The sequence below is a fragment of the Ciconia boyciana genome, chromosome 8, assembly GCF_034638445.1.
Source record: "Ciconia boyciana chromosome 8, ASM3463844v1, whole genome shotgun sequence".
NCBI classification, from domain to species: domain Eukaryota; kingdom Metazoa; phylum Chordata; class Aves; order Ciconiiformes; family Ciconiidae; genus Ciconia; species Ciconia boyciana.
Window position 1 is genome coordinate 984,736 of NC_132941.1, and position 22,786 is coordinate 1,007,521.

General features: G+C 43.1%; 2 protein-coding genes across 6 annotated transcripts in view; both read left to right on the top strand.

Moving 5' to 3' along the window:
• The window catches only part of CTDSPL2 (CTD small phosphatase like 2), a 45,974-nt gene extending 42,840 nt beyond the window's left edge, over window positions 1-3,134 (top strand). For all 4 annotated transcript variants that reach the window (XM_072869512.1, XM_072869513.1, XM_072869511.1 and 1 more), the window contains 2 exons: window positions 395-490; window positions 1,019-3,134. In XM_072869512.1, coding sequence (XP_072725613.1) covers window positions 395-490; window positions 1,019-1,084 — 162 coding nt within the window. In that variant the 3' untranslated portion in view covers window positions 1,085-3,134. The remainder of the gene's footprint in view (window positions 1-394; window positions 491-1,018) is intronic.
• A 7,648-nt stretch (window positions 3,135-10,782) lies between these two features.
• On the top strand, window positions 10,783-22,370 carry EIF3J (eukaryotic translation initiation factor 3 subunit J). Of its 2 annotated transcripts, none has more exons than XM_072871746.1 (8): window positions 10,783-10,924; window positions 11,002-11,102; window positions 16,490-16,547; window positions 16,807-16,898; window positions 17,378-17,492; window positions 18,552-18,710; window positions 19,754-19,827; window positions 21,303-22,370. In XM_072871746.1, the coding sequence occupies exons 1-8, from the start codon at window positions 10,897-10,899 to the stop codon at window positions 21,432-21,434; spliced, it is 759 nt and encodes a 252-aa protein (XP_072727847.1). In that variant the 5' UTR covers window positions 10,783-10,896; the 3' UTR covers window positions 21,435-22,370. The 2 variants fall into 2 exon arrangements, with proteins under 2 accessions (XP_072727847.1, XP_072727848.1); XM_072871747.1 differs by having other exon boundaries at window positions 21,306-22,370.
• The last annotated feature ends 416 nt before the right edge of the window (window positions 22,371-22,786 follow it).

A 22,786-nucleotide genomic window follows, 5' to 3' on the forward strand; every position in this document is an offset into this window, starting at 1 on the left:
TCTAACGTCTCGCCTACATTAAAGAAGCAAAAAAACCCAAAAACCTGCTTGGCTGACCTCGTTTGCACAAACTGCGTACAGCCGGCACACAGTTAGTATCCATGTCTGCTTTAACAGGAACTTTTCTCAAAATACCAACGCTTTTCAGTTCAGCAGAACTTTCAGAGCTCGGTCTATTGCAGCTTTGATGTGGAAATTTTTGTAGTGATGTGTGCAAAGGAAGGAGATATTTTGGAAGTGAATTTTAATACAAACTTTAGAGGAAAAATACATATTGATAAACTCTAGCTTGGAATCACGTTTCCCCAGAACGCTATTTCACAAGTCATATTTTTCGATAAATTCAGTATAAATCATGTGTTGACGATTTTTTTAATTGTTGTTTTTACTTTAGCTTTCAAATGGAATTCCTATAGAAAGCTGGTTCATGGATAAAAATGACAACGAACTCCTAAAATTGATTCCATTTCTGGAGAAACTTGTAGAGCTGGTAAGGGTTTCCTTTATTTAGCTCCTCCCTGCCCCTCACCCAAAAATGTTACTTAGCTCTTTTAAGGATTTTCATGTATTTTCACATTTTTTGAGTCACTGAGATTTAGACTGCTAAAAGTCACATATGTCTCTCTGAAAAGGATACTCTGGGTGGTAACTCGAGTATGCGTAAGGACTTACTGACATAGTGAGACAGAATGTCGTTACTTCTACCTGTGCTTTTAATTGAGAAACGGAGAATTGTAACATCAATGAGAATGAAATTGAGACTCTCTAGGCGTTTAGATTAAGTAAGGCCTATTGTTGGCTGTGATGTGTGCCTTTATTCTTAAAATGCAAATAAATTACTCCGAAATTGTTGTGAATGTTATGTAGTTATTTCTGTAAGTCTCTTGTAATTACATATATTTGTGGCTTATATTTTGTTATATGAAAATACCGCTGTTAGAAAACTGACCCTGTTAAAATCCGATTTGTAGATGCGTTCATTCTCCTAAAACCGGCACCTTTTTTTCCCCCTTTACAGAACGAAGATGTCCGACCTCACATCAGAGACAGATTTCGCTTGCATGACTTGCTACCCCCCGATTAAAGCCTTTTGTCCGATTGCTGAAGGGGGAGAAAATGCAGGACCCTTTTGGACTAAAACAAAACATTGCCATTACTGTTGAAATTTTGCATTTTTGTACCCCGTCTTGCTTTTCTTATCTTTGGTGCCCAACAATAATCAAGGGTTACAGAAAGAGACTTTCTATATCTGAGATTGAATACATTCAGTACAATACAGTACAACACAGTAGGTAGGCTAGAACAGAAGAGTCTTTAGAACTAGTGCAACTCCAATGAAATTTTTTTATGTACAGGACATCTGCAGTTTATAAAGAATTCTGTTTCTGCCACCAGCAGTTTGACCTGTAGAAACACAGGATTTTATGATATAACAGAGATTGAAAATGGACTTTTATTTTCTCTCTGTTCGGTGCTCTAAGTGGGTTTGTAGCCACTTTTCTGTTACTTTTAAGATTCTCATTTCAACAGGAATGGCCAGTAAAAGTTGTTTTATTTTTCCTGTTAAGGTTTATAACCTTTTTACATTTTTGACCTGTATTAGATTAGACTTTCATTATGCATTCCTTTTAGTTGAGGCGCTTCATAGTTTTTCTGGAAATAGCCAAATTTTCTTAGTTTTTTATTAAACAGTTGGATGGCCGTTTTCCTGCTTCGTCTGCCTGCATACTGTATATTTGTTTAAAAATATTCTCTAGTTTTAGTCCATGTAAGTTTCATTTAGAAAGAAAACCCCTGCATTTATATTTTCTTTCTGTAATATTCTACTGTAGTTGAAATCTTTTCAAAAATCAAGAGACTGGCTAGATAAGAAGAATATAAGAATTACTAATATTCAGAATATTTTAAACCATTGTGATGGCATGTACTCTGGACAGACAATATCTTGCAGTGGCACAAACAACTGATGGACAAGGAATACCTCAGACTATGCTGTGCGTGCAGATCTTGAAAGGAGAACTAGTTTGGTCACCTGTTAGGTTTGATGCAATTCAATTACTGCTGCCTTCTGTTTCCTCCAAGATTGAAGTGTTCTGCACAGTGGCTCAGTATTTTAAGATGTTTGGCATGGGCTGACGGTACCCCTGTGACACTCGGCGTTACAATCAGTTTGAAACTCTGTGTGACAGCGAAGGTACCTGGCAGTAGCTCTGCATAATCCTGTGGTACAGTACACTCCCCCGCCACCGAGGCAGTCAGTCTGCTATCATAGTGGTTTGCTATGCTCTATGGAAATAGTCTCTCCGCCTTGGCTCTCCAATGCAGCACCTACAAGAGGCTGATATTTTTATAATGGTGTGTACTCTCCTTTTCAGGAGGCTTTTTATGGAAGGTATAATTTGTACAAGTTAGGATGCTTTGCCTCTCGACTGCATTGACACGCCATAGGCTCAGACTGTTTTTGTGTAAAAGATGTCACAGAACGGCACTTTTTCTAAAGAGAAGTTTGATATTTTGTATGCTTGTTAAGAAAGTACAGTATTGGAAATTAAAGGTGGACAACTGATAATTGAGAAGTATGTCAATTAATTTTTTATGTATATTACCTGTTTACTTGTACAATTTTATTGTACAAATTACATGCAGCTTCATTTTCAAATGAGTCCTTAAAATAAGGAAAATCTTTTTAGGAAAACATTTAATTTTTGTATTTTTGATTTTAAAAGGCATGAGTTATGTCAACTTTTTCCAGTGTATTAATGAAGATTTTAACTTTTCATCAGGTTGAGTGTTTTCTTACTATATTATCTGTTGTGTATGTAGCTAGCACATTGTGTCACTGAACTGTTTAAAAAAATTAGCATGTAGAGCAAGCCTGTTTTGTGGAAAATCCTTATTCATTAAAAAGAAAAATCATCATGGCAGGTTTTCTGCAAAAAAGTGAAAACATTTGCAATTCAGAATACTGATTTTTTTTGTATTTAAAGAAAGGTATTTTGCTTGCAGGAAAGAAATACTACAGATTCATTTTAATGAGAATCTTTTAAATGTATTTATCTTTAGGGCATCTGGGCATCTTTACGCTGTTTGTCTTATGTCTTTATTGAAATAAAATGTACATAACATTACCTTTATACATGCTTTTGCGCAGACGTGTGAACCCTGTAACCATCCCCGTTCCTTCCTGGTTTTATGTCAATAAGATGGTTCTGGACATATTTACAGATTTGGAAATGGTCAGCTTGTATTTGAATTGCTACATGGTTTGCCAACTATTTTTCAGTTGTTCGTTAAAATGTAAATCTAAATCTGAGGTTTTTAATTGGTTTCACAGTGAATCCTTGTTTAATGTGGAATTCCTCCAAATTTCTCCAAGTAATCGACCTAAGAGAACTGCTTTAAAATTCACTGGTCTACCAGAACGAAACGATTTTTGTTCAGTAGTTCACCGCTTTCCTCTGGCTGTAAAAAGAGACGAACATCTGTTCGAATAATGTCCTTCAACACGTGGGTCCTATCTTTGGCTAAAACCATTCTAAAAGTGCTTTCTTTAGTTAAGAAAACCAAAGCATACATTGCACTTTACAGCTGTATCTGTGTTGTGATGATCAGATCAGTGAGGGAAATCGAACTGTAAATTGAGGGATTCAGTTCTACAGAGATGCACAACAAAAATAACAGAGACTGCTTAGTAAACATATTAAATATTAATATTTTAATGTGCTGCAAGTCTGGTATTTATCATTCTGAACTTTCTTTGCAGAATGAGTCTACCTTCTTCAAAATGTAAGTTCCTAAAAATGTCAAACACTTCTGGCATAAATGGTCTTTGCATGAAGCAAAGTTATAAGGTTTTATTAGTCTCGAGGGTGAGACTAAACTGTTTCTCTGACATGAGTCTGGATCAAATTGTGCACGCCAAAATTGACACTGGTAACCAGGGGAGTCTTGACTACGTGCATTACTCGAGTCTTGAATGTAGAATTGTGCAACTTCAGCAGTTAATCTTGTAGCTGTATCATTTATTCCAATTTTATGTATCTTTAGAAAACACAACATCCTATTTCCAAAGTTCTTAATGATTTCATTTGTGGTCTTTTGCTTGATCGTGGTAATCGTGTGTTAATTTTACATGTCCATATGCATTCTGTTCTAGGTTTGAGCATTCTTGGTTCTGACAGCAAAGTAATGTCTTTCATACTTATTTTGGCAATACATGTTCAATCTTTTTTTTTTCCCCCTTAAGTTGCTATGTAGCCAGAATAGCGTTCACCTGGGTATGCCTGGCTTCCTTTCTGCCTTTGATTCATTTCACCTTCCCTCTGTGTAGGAAAACATTTTTTCATTACTTTTGAAATGTATCAGAAAGCCTGAATGTTTCAAGACCTGATTAAAAATCTCCCAAAACAAGAGCGGTATCAACCAAAGGCATGCTAAGGAGACATCTCTTCTTTAAACAAAGCACTTACCTGATTATTTTTGATAACGCATTTATGCGAGTGCTGCGCTGCAGAACAGATCGCGGCACTGGCAGGAGCGGTGCCGGGTCAGTCTGCCGCTGGCAGCAGAACTGTTGGAGCAGTTTGCTGTCGCTCGCTGTGAGAAGCAAGTGTCCTTTTCGTAGCATGTCGTCCCCCCTCCCCAAACGCAGTTCTCTCCGACATCCGAGTTCGAGGGCAGCCGTACCGATGGTTGGATTGGTGCAGCTGAAAAAGCATCGAGCCCCGATGGGGAGAGGGTCCGGGAAGGAGCAGATGAGGAGAAGGTGGAGTGAGTGGAAATCTCACCAACCCGTCTGCCACCGGCAGAATAGTAATGTGGGCCCACAGTCTGCAACAGCCTTTAACGATAGAGCTTGCCTGTGCGGTAAGGAAAGCTGTCCAGAAACACAAAAAGGTGGTGACTCGACTGAGTCAATACCCCATCTTCCTTTATTTCCTCCTGGTTCTGGCTTCCTTACAGCCTTGCACTGCAAATCGTACCCTTTATTCTTCTTTGGCTAAACCAACTTGAATCAACCATGTATTTTACTATATTAAAGTAGATTATGAGATTCATAACTTCACAATTTATAGGAAAGTGAAGGTGAGCCGCTGCCTGTGATAAGATGCCTGTATCGCAGGGAATTGTGGCTACTGAGCCAGTCGTGTGACCCTTGCTGTCGCTCCTCTTGCTTCTGAGTGAGGACTGGAGTAGCACTGAGTACGCCTAAGTGTGGGGAATTAGAAAAGTTAACCGTGCCTTCTTCCGTCCCCTCGCTGTGCTCTGCTCCCGTTATGTTCCACTTGAAGGACTTGGAGAGCACACCTTTGCAAAGCTAAAATTTCAATGTAAAATTACTGCTTGTGTAGTTGAAATGAATCTAGTGCAGATAGCTGAATTAGAACTTCATGGAATTCAAGAAGTCAAGGCCAGAAAGTAAACATTCACAACCTATTGGCAATTTAAAAAATTGACGATACCTACTGGTATGATAGCAGCGCAGTCGGACGAGTTTGTTCCAGCAGGTGCCAAGAGAAACTAATCACTCTTCTATTAAAATAATGTCTTCCACTGTAAGTAGAGCATCACGTTAAATAGGCAGCATCTTTCTGGTGAACGGACTTCTATGGATCTATGTGGCAAAGACGACAGATGGTACCTTTGACCTGCAGTCATGCCAATTCTGCGTTTCCTGCCATTAAACTTCTTTAAACTCATTATCAAAGACCGATACAAGAAGAAATAAAGCAATTGCAGCCACCCAGACAATGCAGCGAGCGTCAGTCCCCAGTGTACAGCTAATCGTTCTTGGCCTTCGCCTCCCGAGAGTGAGGTAAACGTCTTCGTTTTTAGACGACAAAGGCCTCTTTCTGGGAGAAGTAATCCATCACAGGTGTTTCACCAGTATCTTCAAGCAAAAAGATTATTTTGAGGACTGGAGTTCAAAGGGACTTTAAAATCCATTCTGTGAATAAGATGAAGTTGGAATGTGAAGACTGACAAGCAGACCCGGAATTGCAGCAGAGTTCCCCCGCAGTGCGGGCTGGTCGAATGCTGGGAGGCTTTCTCTCCTACTTTTCCTTCCCTCCCTGGGACACATTTATTACCGCTTCCTTCTGCCAGTGCCAGTGCTCGTGCAGCTGCATGGTAAGCCTGTGCCGGCAGCCGATCCAGCCGAAAACTAGCCGTGACAGAATAAAGGAAGAGGAGAAAGTGGGATTGTGGCAACGAGGGCTGCAGGGCTTAGACCAGTTACCGCTGCTGGGGAGTGGAAGCTAAGTGAAGGTTCACGGGAAGACAATTTTTCTGGAGAAATAACTGTTGCATTAAACTCGTTCAGCTGGAGAACAATGTCGCTGTGTTATTTTGAAGACACTAAAGGACTGCTCTCAAAGATTTGGTTACACCAAACCCATGTCATTTCAGATTTGCATCTTAGGTTCTTGATACTTAAATCAAATCCTAAACCGGTTGATAAATGGCTGATGAGAAGTAGCATAGGTGCATCATTGTCTTAGCTAGTAGTCATAATTTTGTAAAAAAATTAAAAATAAAAAAAAAACCAAACACACAAACCCCCCCAAACATTGGCAGCAAGCGTTTTTGTTTGGAAGCAAGCAAGGATGGTCTGCTAAGGAGTAACTTGTACAGATTTTGTGAAGCACATCGCTATTTTCGTTGTCTTGACCGTGTAATGTAATACTGTTTTGCTTTATTTTTTTTGATACTTGCAAAAATGTCATTGTACTGATAGGCTGAATCTTGTAAAATACACTTGGAAGAGAACTCATGTTCTACAAATGTGTGTTTCTTCTGCAATCATTTCTAGTACATAGAATCATAAAGATTTATATTAAATATTTATGCTCTGGCTACTGTTTTCATGATTTGTAGCTGGTATCATCCTTCATTGAAGACCCTGTTTTCTGTAAAGCAAGACATTCCTCATGTCAGTTTTCAGCCTTTAAAACGTAAGGAAAAGAAGTGGCGTGTGTGTGTTTTGAAAGCTAAGGACACTGGAGGCTGAACAAGAAAAAAAGAGATGTGGTTTATGTACTAGAATTGTCACAGCAGATTCTTTTAAGATGGTCTTGCTTTGGGTCTGATTTTCAGTATGTGATACATATTCCAGTGGGTATCTTCTGTAAAATGAGCACAAGGCCTGATCTGGGTCATTTTCATTTGTTCTTCCTCCTAAGCAGAAATCTTTAGACTTCTCCAAAATGAGACCTCTTTGCTTTCCTAGAAGGTAGTAGTTCCTCTGACTCAGAGCTGGGCTGAGCGGGTTTTTTTTTCTTTGTGCCTTAATTTCCTCATCTGTACAATGGGAGTAATACTTAACTGTTTTAATCCAAATGTTTCGATTACTTTAAATGTGCTGTGTAAATACATAATATTTTTATAGTTAACATGTTCCCAATCACTGCACGGTTCTTGGCAGTTTCATCGTTATCCTCACAGCAATACTGAGCTTGTGAAACTCTGTTTAGACTTGGTGAGGATCTAACTTGGGACATTATTTGATCTATAGTTATGTCTCTGTTGTTATTTATATTGCCTGGTAAATAGGTAACAACAAAAAAATAAGTTTGGACGTAATATTTTTTTCCTAGCTAACATATATCATAGTATTGCATATCACTCCACTTGTTCTTTGAAAGACATGTTCTTCTAAATGTATTACCTTCAGACAAAATATATCCTCCTTTTCCACTCAGTTGCTCAGATTCTCACAGAAATACTTTTACATATTTGGTGTTATTTGACAAGGTGGAAGGAAACACACCACCGAGGAGGCTCACGAGGGCCTGGTCTGTAGACCCCAGGCGCATCGTGGCTTTGACATTTAATCGCGAGACAAAGGTGTCCTCCGCTTCTAACCTGCTCCATCAGGAACATCCAAACAGTGTGGAGCATCAAGCATCATCAGGTTTTTGCCAGAGGTCTGCTTACCTCTGACTGAATCCCAGCTCTGGAGCCACTGAGGTCTCTCTCCCTTGGTCCTGTGGGCAGAGCCATCTCAAGGGACAAGATGGGCCCGAGAGTTTCAAAATAAAACATTCCCTGGGATCGGTGGGGAGGAGGTTGGAGAAGAGTGATGACTTGCAGTTGGGTTTGTGTCCAGGGGCTACAGCCTTTCCGTCCCTCGCATCTGTCTTCAGTCGGAGGACCGAGTGTTGAATTTGTGGACACTTAGTTCTTGTAGGTGATCTTTACATTTCTGCTCCATTGGGTTAAGGTCAGTTACTGCGTTTGAAGTTTTTAGTGAAGGACTCGCCTTTACTCTTCTGGTGTCACACGGCCACGATCCCTCAGGGATCTGAGCTAAAAGTCCCACCCTAAACAGCATCATATGGATAAATTGTGAAAGTGCGTTCTGGCTGCGAGACTATCGCTAGTAGGTCTGCTGCAACCATTCGCTCATGTTTGGTCCTGGCTGATCATGAACCTGAAAGCTAGGAAACGGCCAGTTCATAACCTACCTTGACTATAAACTTATCCTGTTATTTGGGGGATTAGGAGACACTTTATTGCAACATTCAGGCATTAGACTTCAACTATTTTTTCTTTTCTTCTCTCTCCCACTCAGCCATATAATCATTCCATTAAATTACTTGCGTAATGCGTTTCCAGCAGAACTGTAAAAGGCGACCAAAGGCAGCAAGCCTAAAGCCTCCCCCACGCTGCCAGGTGGGTTACTGCAGCGGCAGTGGAAGCGTGTTCTCACCTGGGCGTTTGGCCAACTTCATTTGTCACTTTTGCTGGACACCTGGGGAAACGTACTGTCATGTCACCGATACCCCTCTTTACTCAGCAACACATTGATAATCAGATCTTGTATCTTCTCACCTAACTTTATGAGGCTACGCCTTCTTCCAATACAGTAACATATATTATTACAATGTGATTTAGATTATTTGCTGACAAGTGCAGTCAGTGTGAAAGATGTTCAAGTGACAGTACTGGAGGATGAACTTTTCCCCACCCCACTCCCAAAGAAGTGAAAACAGCTGAAGGCAGAGCAGTGTTCAGGTGGACACAGGCCTTCCTAGGTGGAACTTCTGGATTTGTGGCTCTTGCTTCTTGTCCAGTCTCCAGCGTATCTATTAATTAGAAATTATTTCAGCGTTGTGACAGAAGCACGATGCTTCTGGGAAGAAGACATCCAAGATGGCACAACAGGGCTCCTAAGGTAGCGCATGCGAGTCCCTCAGCAAGTTAAGAGGGGTGCTGTCAAGATACCTTATTGGGATGATACTAATCTTCATGCTATTGCTGCTAAACGTTATTAAATAACACAGATCCCAGAATGCTTTAAAATAGCCACGTTCATACAATCAAGCAGTTCTGGACTGGATAAAAAGCAACAAGCGTTTAACTCGTCAGTACTGCTAACATTTTATGAAAGGAAAAGAAGAATCTGAGTCAGCTGAAGGAAAGTCAGCTAAGGAAGTTTAGCGGTCAACAGTTGGGGTGTTTTCCTAGCCTTTGCCTTTTGCTCTGTTTGAATCGTGCATTAGTATTTTTAATGGGTAAAGGATCTTCAAAAGAGTGTGCTTCTCGCTTTTTCTTCCCTAAGGAAAAAAGGAGCCATGGCAGCAAATGAGGGAATATATTCAGACCAGATCCGAGGGTAACTGCTAGCTGAATGCCCTGATACGTACTTTAACAGGATTTTCGCAATTTTTAAAAAACCTTAAAACTATTTCCCCTTTTTTTCTATCTCTTTATATTCCATGTTTGTGTCCGTTTCTTACATATTTTCAAGAATCAATAGCTAGAAACCGAGTTTCTGAATGAGACTTAAGTGTTTCTTTTACCATCGTAGACCAGCCTGACTGCAGGATCAGAAGATGAAGCCTAAGCAAACGAACAGAACAGGGGACAGCCGCTGATGCGTCAGCTGGCAAAGCTCGCCCTGTCTGAGGCTAGTTTCTTGAAGCCGATGCTATTTTTTGTGGTGTTGCGCCTATTTATGATAAAGCTCTGCCATCTGCAAAGGGTGCGAGGAGTCAGCCCAGACTGCCCCAAGTTTTGTCTTTATTAGGGAAGATGGACAGTTTTTGGGTTTGGGGCCAACTCCGCAGTCTCTTCACACAGTAGTGGTGTGAAAAGAGCGTTTGAAAATCACCGTCTTCCTTGTAGAGTAGGTATCCAGGTACGAAATGTTACTGCTTTCACCTTACCTGTCACTTGAAGCAGTAGCACGTGCCGAGTATAGGCATGGTTATGGTCATGTAAAAATTCTTACAGTAACACAGCTTCTTCCCTCTTCTTCAGAGGGCGATGTACCAGGACACCGGTTCCAGTGACAGCTGTAGTTCAAAACACTGCCCACTTTATTCCCCTTCCGTGGACACATTCAAACGCAGGAAGGAAGCCAACCTGTAGCTCTGCTACCGACTGCTGTCAGACCCAGCCTTTCCGGCCGGAGCGCTCCGAAGTCGGGCTACCCGACCCGCCGGGCCCGCGGCGGGCGAGGCTCCCCTCACGCCGCAGCCGTCGCTCCCTGCTAGCGCCGCAGAGCCTGCGGGGAAGGGGCCTTCCCTCGGGAGAGCACCGCGCCTGCGGGGCCCGAGGGGAGCCGACCCGGCGGGGGGAGCGTGAGGGGCGAAGGCGAGTCCGCAGCGCGGCCCCTCTCCCCTCCCGCCCGCCGCCTGGCCCCCGCCCGCCCGGCCAGGCTCGCCCTCGCCCCTCAGCCCGCCCGTCATGGCCGCCACCGCCGCCTCACGGCCCGCCCCGCCCCGCGGTGGGCGGAGCTCGGGGGGGAGCGCGCGCAGTCGGCGGGCGGGGCGCAGCTCCGGCAGTCCGCCGCCGTCCCGGCGTGCCCCGCGCGCGGCGCTGGCTGGGGCCGCTCTGGGGCGGCTGCCTCACCGTGCCTGCTGCGCCGGCGGTCGCGGCTCGGCGGGGAAGATGGCGGCGGAGGCGGCGGATTCGTGGGGTAGGTGGCGGCCGCCGCGCCCCGCCGGCGCCCCCCGCCCGCCCGCCCGCGCTCACCCGCTCTCCTCTCCCCCACAGACGCCGACAGCTTCGAGGTGGTGGAGCCGGTGGCGAAGCGGCTGGTGCCGGGAGTGGCCGGAGACCGCTGGGCCGGCGAGGATGAGGAGGACGACGTGAAGGTGCGGCCGGGCGGGCCCTCGCCGAGCCCTCGCGGCGTGGCGCGGCCACGGGGCCGGCCCCGCCGGCTGGCCGCGGCCCGGGGGCGGCGGGGAGCGGGCCGGGCCCGCCGGGGGCCGCTGCCATATGGTGCCGCGTGTGCGGGGGACGCGGGCCGGCGGCGGCGCGGCCCGGCCCGGCCCGGGGCAGGGGCAGGGGCGGCCCGGGCGGCGGGTGGGGAACGTCCCGCCGGGTGGGCCGGGCTCGTGGGGCCGGCTGGGCTCGCGCCTCCCCGGTGGCGACGCGCCGGCCCGGGGCGAGGGGCAGCGCGCGTGTCCGCGGCCGGGCCGGGCCCCGGGGGAGGCGGCGGGGGTCTCCGCGGGGGCTGGCGGCCGGGCGGGTGTCGGCGGCTCCGCCCGCGTGGAAAGGGCTCTCGGGTGTCGGCGCTCCGAAAGGGCAGCGGTCGGTTACAGATGACACGTCAAAACGCCGAGTGGAAAACGAGTCTGGCTCTGCCCCGCGCCCCTGAATCCCCGCGCAGAGCGGGCGTTCCCGCTGTGTTGGGTCTTCCAGGGGAGAGACAGACAGACAGACAGAGCCTTTCCAAGCCTGAAGAGGCGTCTCCTGTTCTCTGGGGGATCCACCTGCTGCTTCCCAGCTCCTTGCCAGGCTTCTGGGCGCTTTCCTGTGGCCGGCTAGTTCTCTCCTGCTTTCTGTAGCCTTGCAGATTCGTAGTTTTGAGTCTGGTGCGCTGTCTGAGCCGTTAGGATGGGCTTTAACGAAAGCAGTGCTGCATTCGTGCTTCTGCTATCGACCAGAAACGTCTGTCTTGTAGCACCATGCCTTTTCCACCCCTTTTGCCTACTTCTTCACGCCCCCCTCCCGGGCCCCACCGCCACAGATGGAAAGTACAGCAGCATTACTGTGCAGTTTCGGATTTGGTAGTGCCCAGATCACTTAAAATATGTTTACTTAAGGCACTATTTGGAACGGATTTTTACTGTGTTTCAAAGAGTGATGTCTGCACGGAATCGGTATTAAAATGTGCAGATGTGCATTTCTGATGCTTATGAAACCAGACCTTCCTTAAAAGCTGGTTTTCTCCTACTTAGTTCCAGCTGTCCCTTAGCAAGGCAGGGTGACGGAATGGTGGATGCCACAGAAACGTCGCTTTGCTCTGCGTACGTACAGACAGGGAGCAAAATGTTGCCAGGGAACATACAAGGAACGTGCTTGATGAATGTAAGGAATGGAAATAGGTCATCTGAAAAAGACCTTTTTGTTTCAAATCGAGCTGCTGGGATCTCGTAATCGACAATCTCCCGAGGTGACTTGGTCACTGTCGTGTGGCCACGAGTACGACGCCTTCTGAAGTAGAGTATTGCTGCCTACTGGGTGAGGACTCCTTGGGTTTGTTATTGAGGCTGCTGATTGTGTTACCAGAATCTCTGAGAAACACCAACACAGTTGTCACAGTTGGAGCTTAGGGTGGTATTCTTTTTATAAATAGTATCAAAAAAGTAGTTCATCCTCTCTTAAAAGAAAACTAACAAATTTTTGTGAGTTACAGGCTGTCCATTTTCCTTCTTAAATTTAATAACACCCACACCCTGTAGTTATTATAGGTGTCACATTACAGCAGGCAAAGTAAGTAAAGGTATCGCTGCATACAGTAGCTACAGTCATTTGTAAAGAGTGTGGTTAGAATGTAACACTATGCATATATATAATTTATATATGTATATGTGTATATATACACATGTATCTTAGGCTCATTGTCTCTGTGAGGCTTGCTTTTTCTCCTTCCTTTGAAAGTGAGAAACTTCTCTGCTACGATAGAATGTGTCCAAGAGACCTGGACTCTAAAGTGTTATTCTCTTGAAGACACCTCTGCTTTCTGTGGCTGTTTTAATAAAGGAACAAAGTTTTCCCACGTGTAGTAAGAATGCAACGACTTAACTCTTTCTGAGGGATCATGCTTTTAGTTCTAGAGCTGCATCTAGAGAGAAAGGCTGGTCCAGCAAAGAAAGTTGTTTTATTTTCCTTTGCTTTGCTCTTCCTGTATAAACACTAAAGATGACAGCACTGAGCTTGGGAGGTGGTTGCTTTGGCTCTAGGTACCTCATTTGCAAGGGTCCACCTTGGGGAAGTACCCGCCTAAGAAAAATGACGTGGTCTAAAATAGAAGCGCAAGGTGTTTTCAGACCATGAGTTTGTCTTCAGGTTGGTGTTTCACGCTTTGGAATGTGTTTTATATATTCAGATTCTGTAGTTTATTTTGGAAGAGTTTTTAGTAGTGAACTTAAAAGTAACTGTGAAGTTCAAGAAACTTTGACTTCCCCAGGTTTAAAATTAGCATCTTCATCAGTACCAAAACTGCTCTACCATGTTACCCAGAACACGAGTTTCCCAGAAGACCGGCCTCCTGCCAAGGAATTTTCATCTATTTACTCTTGGGCAATTCTGTGCTCAGCAAAGCCAGAACTGGGAAACGTGCGTGTTGTCATCCAGGCGACAGCCTCTGGCATGGTACAGTCATTTCTCTCTGAAGGAGAGCGTTCTGGTCTAGCTGGGAATCCAAACGCTGGAGTACCTCTCGCTGTCCAGTCATGTCTTCTGGTTTTGGGGGCGAATAATGTGCATTATCATATATTTAAGGTACATGGGATGGAGCATATGAAATCATAAGAGAGCTGCTCTCATCAAGGGTTTATTTACATCAAGTGGAAGATGTTTTCAATGGCCTTTTTTTAGATAAGTATGCGTAAATGAGTATTGTTGAAATACTTCAAAGTTTTAAGGTACTTTAGTGAATATATTTGGGAATAAAGATGTTCTCCTTGAATTACTTTGTATCAGTGCAAAGATAGACTAAAGCAATTTTCTTTTCCTCCAAGAGAGTTCACTGGAATGTATAAAACACAGAAATAGGTGTATATTTGGATGCTCCCCCTCACCCCCCAGTAAAAAAAAAAAGCCTGCCCAATATATGAATCATGTTCTATTGCTGTTTTTAAAAAAAAAAAAAAAAAAAGGCTTGGAGAAGAGTGAGATAGTATTCAGCATGGCTGGGAGACCTGCGTATCTTAGCACACCAGGTTGAAGAGGGAATCCTCAGACGGCGATGTCTCGCAGGTTGCCCTACCAGGAGCATTCCTCCGATGACGCTGAGCCCGCGGTTGCCTGTCCCCGGTGCCAGCAGTGTTGTTCTGCCGGTGGAGCTGTGGGTAGGCTCCCGGCAGTGAACAATCCCTTTGGTTAAAGTCAATCTTAAATTCCGCCTAACAGCTCAGGGGGAGGCTGGGCCAGATGGACGGTGGTCACACTGCCTGCCAAAGGGTCTGCTTTATCATCTCAGCTTTGCAAGCTAAAGCTGCCACCGTGCGCTGTCCCTGCGGCAGGCGTGGCTAGCAGGGATGTGGTCTGCTGTGGGGAAGGAGCACGTCTGTCGTCACATGGAAGTCCTTGCCCACGTACCCTCTGTTAAGTCTCCCAAACATAATAACGACATGCAGTAGTTTCCTTCAATCCCATTAGTACCTTTACATAAGGGACAGGGTGCCCGTCCTCTCAGGTTTTGCACCATAAAATACTTGATTTTAAAATCTGTCTGTGAAGGACAGGACAAGGGGTAAGGCAGCAAGCTATATACAGCAGTAATGAAAAGAGCTATTTCAGAAGTGGGTGTAACAAACTCTTAATTAGATAGGAGCTAAAATAATGCTGCTCCAAATTCAAGTCAGCTTCTTGGAATGTGGAAGGGAAGCTGAATCCCTTACCAGGGCCAATTAACTTGAGTGAGCTGGTAGATGAACTTGGGCGTCTTCCTTGCTTGGATCAGCACATTGCAGTGAAATACCGAGTTCTTCCGCCAGTGTCTTTTATTTTGCCATGCCAGTAGCAACCCTTAGAAATTAATAAATAGCTTGCATTACTGTTGTGAGGTGGAAATTGGAAAATTCAGGATTTATGGTTTTTAAGCTTACCTATAATGATGTACTGACAGTATGTGTGATTTTTGTGTAAACTAGGTCTTGTCAAATGTAATCTCTTAAGCTTGCAAGTTGAGTTGAAACAGGTGACTAAAATTAGATTCCCGTGAGATTTCTTGGCTTTAACTTCTGGTGTGTACATGCCGAGTACCACAGGATGTAACTTCACATCAATTTTAAGAGCATTGATTTCCATGCGGAGGCCATCCACTTGAATTTGCAGTGGCATTAGGACAAGAATATATACTCCCATAACCCTTACCCAGGTAACTGTCAGGAAGAAACTGCAGAATTACTGCTGGCAAAGTCTGCAGCTGACACCAGCAGGTCAGTTCTGTAGGAAACGATGCTTCCTCAGTATTCAGTTGAACCGTAGGTAGTGTTTTGAACCAGGGATCATCCACCAGGGTACAGGACAGCGGCTGTGTGGAGTGGGAGACAGTGGCTCTGAAAGGAAGGAGCGATGGCTGACGGCGAGGCGTGCAGCACAGTGGCTGAGGACCACCATGAACCCTAAACGTGCTGAAGATAAAAACTGGAGGCAGAGTTACTGCAGACACCACAGCTGAGACTGTTTGAAAATACACCTGAGAATGGGATGGCTGTTGGAGAACATTTAAGTCATTCGTTCGTGGGAAGAGTCTTTTGATAGCCCCTTTGCTTATTAAAAAAGCAGTAGTCGTTAGTCAAAAACTGGTCCAAAACGTGTTCTTGTGACTGTTACAAGTTGGTGTTCCTGCCTAAAGCTGGGCGTTCTCCCCTGCGTTCTCCTCTGTCTGCTTACTGCCGCTTTCCCTGCTCCTGCAGCGCAGCCTCGTCTGCTGCGCGTTGCGTTGGGGTTAGTGTTCGCCCGTGTGTCGCAGTTCCACGTGCAGCCACTCGAATGCTTTTCCAGCACAGGGGAGAGGGGCACGCTGGTGTGGGTCAGCTACGGGGATCTCAGAAAGAATGGGTCTTTTGGTGGTGGTGACAGCGTGTTCTGGTTTAAAATGGTTTCAGCTGAGTTGTCTGTTTCCAGCGGTGGCTGTACTATGTGCATGCATCCGATGACATTCCAGTATCTTGTAATGTGTAATACAAGAAATTACAATAAACTCATGTTTGACTGTGGGTGTTGATTTGACTGTTTGTGATCTTGCCTTTGTAACTATATTGACATGAGCTTCCTGATTCTTTGAATAAAAGCTGCCTTTTTCATGGTAAGAACTGGTCCTGAAACATCTTGGTCAGCTCCCAAAAGCAGTGCCCTTGCTGTACAGCTCTCATGACTTCCTCCCCACTTCCTCGCTCCAATACATAGGATTAATGAGTACGTGAGCATTTAAAGAGGTTATATGTAGGCTACTGTTCTTTGTATTTGTTACCTAAACAAGTAGAAAGTATCTGTAAAAGAATCTTAATTAAAATTTATTTTGTAGGATAACTGGGATGATGAGGAGGAAGAGGAGGAAGTAAAGGAGACAGAGATAAAACAAGGTAAGACTTAAAAGGAATACGTGGCTCTGTATGCAGCATCAGAACAGCCGCTCGTTTTGTCTTGAGTGTAGCTGAAGAATCAAAAGCACTTTCCAAATGGGGTCGGGTTTGTTTTTGACAAAGCATGTCTTTTAACTCTCTCTGTGTTCAGATTCCGGTAACTGAGCTCGGAGGCTTTCTCTTTGATTAGGGTTTCTATAGTTGCTGGAAAAAAAACCCAGTAGACCTCTTGAGAGCTGTATTGTTCAATGTTTTACAGAACCGAAAGTTTCAGAAAAAAAGAAAATAGCAGAAAAAATAAAAGAAAAAGAAAAGCTACAGAAGAAAAAGCAAGAGGAGCTTAAAAAAAGGGTAACTCCTTTTTTGTTCTGGGTCTCATAAAATTTAGAGGGCAGGTTTGAATTTATTTTTTTTTTTGGAGGTTGAACAAGACCTGTAAAGATCTTGACTATTCTGATAAAACAAACTTAAGTCTTGTACTTCATAACATCTGGGGAATGTTAGCTTTAATTTCTCTGTAATTTAACCAGGTTATTGAAATAATGCTTATCGCTGTTTCTTTTGTATGCACCTCATGATAAAACACGCAGCTGTGAAACTCAGAACTAAGGTGTTTCTTCCTACTTGTTGTAAAATGAACACTTTGTGAAACAAGGTGGCGTTGTGATACGGTGTTGGGGTGGTTGTCAGGTTTGTACGTGCTTGAGGTGTATTGACTTCAGGCAGATGTAAGCTATTCAGACAGCACTGGAAAAAACACGATTTCTTGTACTACCTCTGCTTAAGGGTAAGCAATATAACGTTATCCCTATATACATTTTTTAATTCAGTTAGAGGCACCAGAGGAACATAAAGAACTTACACCAGAAGAACAGTTAGCAGACAAACTACGACTAAAGAAATTACAAGAGGAGTCTGACCTTGAGTTAGCAAAAGAAACATTTGGTAAGTGTGCTGTGCCCGAGCTGAGCAAGTCGATGTAACTGTAGCGTCACAAAAGCCCTGTATCCTCCAAATAAAACTGTTATGTGTGGATACCCTGCAAAAAGAACTGAGCAGGATTTGACTGTTGGCGCACATGCAGGTTGTGTTACTGAGAATAAAGAGGGGTTTAAATTCAGACTACTGGAGGCATGTCCTGGTACGAAGGACTAATTGCAAGAGCCACAAAAACATCTTTAGAATAGAAGGTGCTTTTTGTTAACATGTCATGGTAGGAAAAAGATGGCTGAATAAAGTTTCCAACATATTGGTACTTCTGGTAAAAAGAAAAAAAAAAGAAAAAAGTACTGTCTCTTCATGTTCGAAGGTGCTTTACAACATGGATTTAATGAGGCTTTGGATGAGTGTGGCACAGCATCTCACGCGTGCTTTACTTCAGGCAATCTATGTACTAAGCTAGATGTTGAGCAAGCCAGTTATGTTAGTGGAATGAGCTTGTTTCTCGGTGTAGACGAAGTGGACTTAAAGCAGATCATTCTGGTTTTGTGCTTTGACAGAACTAGCAAAGATACTGATTCATAGCAGCATTCTTCAAACATGAAAGCCTGTTTCCTTGATTATAGTGAATTACACAGCTTGTTACTCAGTGAAAATTCTCCTCTGCGAGTCTTCTGAAAGAGTACAGTGCCTTGGGGGGGGGTGCATTGAATACAGTTGCAAAGAACCAACTACGTTTTGCGCTTAGGAGCTCAAGACAGGAATTCCTTATTTAAGGGGAAAGGGGCTTCGTGTAGTGCACGTTGCTTCAGAGAACAGAAATAGCTGGTTCAAATTACTAAGCTTGGCAGCAGAATCTCTTTCCGTACAGGCTGGTAACTCAGGCTGTTAGCTTTTGTGCGGCAGAAGCCAGTGGAAAGTGAGCAAGCAAACCTCGCCTTTGGTTTTGTAAAGCTTCAGTGGAGGTGGGGAACTGAATGTGAACAAGGTTACTTGTTTCCCCTGGTGTCATCTTTTTGGAATCACAGCTAATGTTTTCTCTAATACCTCTGTCTTTCTGTGCAGGTGTAAATAACACTTGTGGAATAGATGCCATGAATCCCTCTTCAAAAGATGATTTTACGGAATTTGGCAAACTACTAAAAGAGAAAATTACACAGTATGAAAAATCATTACATTACGCCAGTTTTTTGGAAGCATTAGTTCGAGACGTATGTATTTCATGTAAGTTAAGTGAAAGACATCCTAGAATACACTGCTACCAAAATGGCAATGGAGTTGAGGTTGAAAACATGCTGTTATAGTAAACGTTAAATTGAGATGGAGCTATGTAGTTTTTGCTAACCGAAGTAGTAATCTGTTTCACTGACGAGTATCCGATTCCATTCCCACAAACTTTATTACAGATTGTGTGCTTGTACAAGAGTTCCTCTTTCTGCATGTCAGTTAAAGACAGTCATTTTACAAAGTGTGATTTTTTTTTTTTTGTGCTGATCTAAATCTTGCATGTCTTTCTTGAAGCCATTTTAAAAATAATAATAATAAAAAAATTCTCTGAGCCAGATAACTTGAGTAGCTCATTTGGAAGCAAACTATGACAAAACTGAGTTTATGTAATTCTGGGACTGCAAAATAAATTGTCCTGGAATTCGGCATGTAACTATACAGAGATAAAACTAACTTAAACTAATTTTTGTAGGCTGAAGTACTTGCTGAATTCATTGCTTGAGATCTTTTCCTGTACTGTACGCATATTGTCCTTCAGTGAAGTGGTAACTTGATGCTATTTAGCGCTGTATAAATACAGCGATCACTGGCTGACTGGAGCTGGTAACTTAAATTTCAGATGGATTCCAGATCTTCTGAAGTGAAGGACTCCCAACCTCTTGGACCATTTGTTGTTAATAACAATAAATTATTGTTAATCCAGTGCTCCTTTTGATATGGATGCAGTAAAATACAGTAAAACATACTTTACTGTTCAAATGCCTCCTCATGAAGACTTTTGTGTTCACTAACTCTTACTTTGCAAGTTTTACCTTCTACAACGTTCAAGCTGCTTACTAGGGACCATCTGAAACAGCAGTTGTGGTTATAAGGACCAGAATTACCCAGTCTGTATTTTGCTCATTTAAATCAAGTAATTGCCCATACTTACTACTAACGCTTATTTCTAGTTTTTAGAGAATGTTGATGTTAGATTATTTAACTGCCTTCTAAGAACAACATTAATGAGGAATCTTTTTTTCCCCCCCTCCCCGATGTAGTGGAAATTGATGATTTGAAAAAGATCACAAATACTTTGACAGTACTATGCAGTGAAAAACAAAAACAAGAAAAGGTAAGACTTCTACATGTGTCTGCAGCAATAACAATACCTGCTAACGGTGCTAATCTGGAAAATGGGAATAGGTCTCCTGCTGACTTGAACTGCTGACTTTGTTAGAGGTAGTAGCAGGAGATTAAATGATAACCTTGGATACTGGTTTAGCGTTAAATCCTCTTCACTGTGTGAGGTAATCAGGAGATGATTGAATCTAGAGATCACAGGCAAAACCTTGATTAGTTTACATCAATGTTACCTACGTGCTAACCTTGTTACGTTTCATGCTGCCTTGGAGTTAAAATGGCAGACGCCCATATCCTGAGGACAGAAGCCAGCCTCGTTTAGAGTTAAATGTCAGTATAATACCAATCTATGGAAGTAACTTAAATCTTTGCCAACGTTTGGGATTTTGAGTAGCAGGTAACTGGGGTTTTTACACTGTCATGCAAACTAAAGCACAGGCAAGGAAGAGTAAGTTTTAAGAAGTGATGTAGTAGCTTCACTGATGCTTACGTGATGCAAAACATTGTGTTTTATAGCATACATCTATGTTAAAACTCCAGGTGGGTTGGAGTTCAATGAATAGCAACAAAGATAGCAACAAAATCAAGCAGAAAATGTGACTAGCAGTGCAACTCTTTTGGTATGTTTTAAATCAAATTGGAGGACTAACAGTGCTCTGCTGTTTGTTTCCTACCAATGAAGGTAGTAACTTGTAAATGTAAAATGGGAACCCTCTTAGACACAAACTGTTCCAGTGGCAGGTGCTCTTCTGTGATGCCAGTTCTAACTCTCCAGGCGAGAGTGAAGCACCTTCATGCAAAACAAACTTTACGGACAGTGTTAATGCATTAAGTCTGGCTTTTGGCAAGTGCGATAAACTTTTTCTTTAATATGAACTGCACTTCGGAGAGAAGCCTGTGACTTGTTGAACCAAACAAGTTTAAAAGGAAAAAGTATGTATACTTCCTATTTTTATACTCTTCTCTCCTGGTTTTTCATGCAAATTAGTTTGGTCAACCACTGAAAGCTACAAGTACACCAAGCCAGCAAGGAAGAGCTTTACTGTGAAATGTTCTGTAAAGTTTGTTTAGGACTTCCATTTTTTTTGCAAGGAAGACTTTCAGCCACTGTGGTGATAAAAGCCATGTTAAATTCCTTAATTAAAATGGTAATTTCACAAAACTAAACACTTGACTCTGCATTTACTTAGTTATGCTACTTGTTTAGAGTCTAAGTAAAATAAGATGAAAGACAAAACATGGGCAAGTATGTGATGCAGGGTGCTGAGGGACACCTGAAAATGCCACAGCTTTACTATGACTGGGTTGCATCGTGGGATGAAATGCAGGGGTAGAAATCAAAGGGCAACAGCGCATTCACCGCATGGGTATGCGAATGCTCATACCCAAAGACATGTGGCATTACTCTAATTAAAATAACGACAAATTACTGTGGATTTTAAAGTAAACGTGCTTTTCTTATTTAAGCAGAATAAAGCCAAAAAGAAGAAAAAAGGTGTCGTGCCTGGAGGAGGTTTAAAGGCTACTATGAAAGATGACCTGGCTGATTACGGAGGATACGATGGAGAATACGTACAAGACTTTGAAGACTTCATGTGACATTTATCTCCCCTTCTGTTGTCTTTCTGTTGCCCATAATCCCTTAAACATGTAGCACAACTTTTCTTCCTTTAAATTCTGCCAAATGCTACAATCAAAATTGCAGTCTCTCTGTGCTGGTGGTTTAACTCTTGACGGGCCCGTGCTAAAGCACTGGGCTTCCTGTTCTGTGGTCAGGGGTTAGAGTGAAGACATTTAAAAGCTATGTAAATTGCAGTTAAAAAACCCCAAATTCTGATAATGGTAACTGTTGCTATATGATTTTATAGTAACAGCCACTAAATTGGAAATGACTTTCAACATGGCAAGGTATTATTACCAGCACAGTTCAGTGACATGGCCTTAACTGTACCTCCTTGAACGACTTGTTTGATGAACAAAAGCAGTTTGCAGCAAGGGCATGGTGTGCACTTAGTATTACAATTGCTTTGTCTTAAGTTAGAGCTTGAGGTTTTCAGTATATTGTGATGGGGAACTGCTAACTTCAGTGTGAGGATACTGCACCTGGAAATGCATCACTGGAGATGCCCACTACTGCAAAGCTTGACAGCTAAACAAAGAGAACACGGGGTGGGGCAGGACCAGGAAAGAGTTGCTTATTTGAAAAAAACAACTTGTGTCTTGAATATGAAGTTTAGTTTCCATTCATCTAAATTTCTACTAATGCAGCTGTATGGGTTGGGTATTCTTTAACAGTTAATTGCCTGGTTTAAGTGTAAAAAAAAAAAAAAAAACAAGACTTCCTTTTGGTCTCTCATGGGTTGTGGTAGATCTTTCACAACTCAGCCATTTTCTTTCATTTAAAAAAAAAAAACAAACTTGCTTAGCAAACTGCAACAGTTACTACAGTTGGGCAAATTGTTATGTTAACAATTATGACATCTGCAATGTTTTATAAAGCAACTAATTTAATAAAAATCACTATTGAGGACTTCACTACGGCTGTCTTTGGACCACTTCTTTTAGTATCTTACAGTAAAAATGCTTGCAGTGGTAGAGTTGCAAAACAGATGTGTGCTGGGCGTGTGTTACTAGGTCTAGTCTCCGCTCTGCCTTGCAGCTTAACTGGTGTGAGAGGGGCAAGGTTTCATTCTTGTAAAACGGCTGTTTCTTATGCTGATGGCGAACAACATACTTTTAGGGCTGCCATAATGCAAGCATTTCCATGATGAACTTCATCTTTTCTGTTGCTGGAACTGCTGAGCTCGGTGGCTTGTACTTACCTTAGGAATATTTCAGGGTGGCCCTGATCAGTGCAAGCAGTTCTTTTATTCCAACTGGCAGCTGCCATTACCGCAAGCAGTCCTGCACTTACAACTTGCGGTTTACTTGGGTGTTTGTTTCCAATGTGG

Excerpts from the sequence above, each read along its gene's own strand:
- EIF3J (XM_072871746.1), top strand. The coding sequence starts at position 10,897 with ATGGCGGCGGAGGCGGCGGATTCGTGGG. Across the intron at positions 10,925-11,001 it reads GGAGGCGGCGGATTCGTGGG|ACGCCGACAGCTTCGAGGTG; the intron begins GTAGGTGGCGGC and ends TCTCCCCCACAG. Across the intron at positions 19,828-21,302 it reads AAAAACAAAAACAAGAAAAG|CAGAATAAAGCCAAAAAGAA; the intron begins GTAAGACTTCTA and ends TTCTTATTTAAG.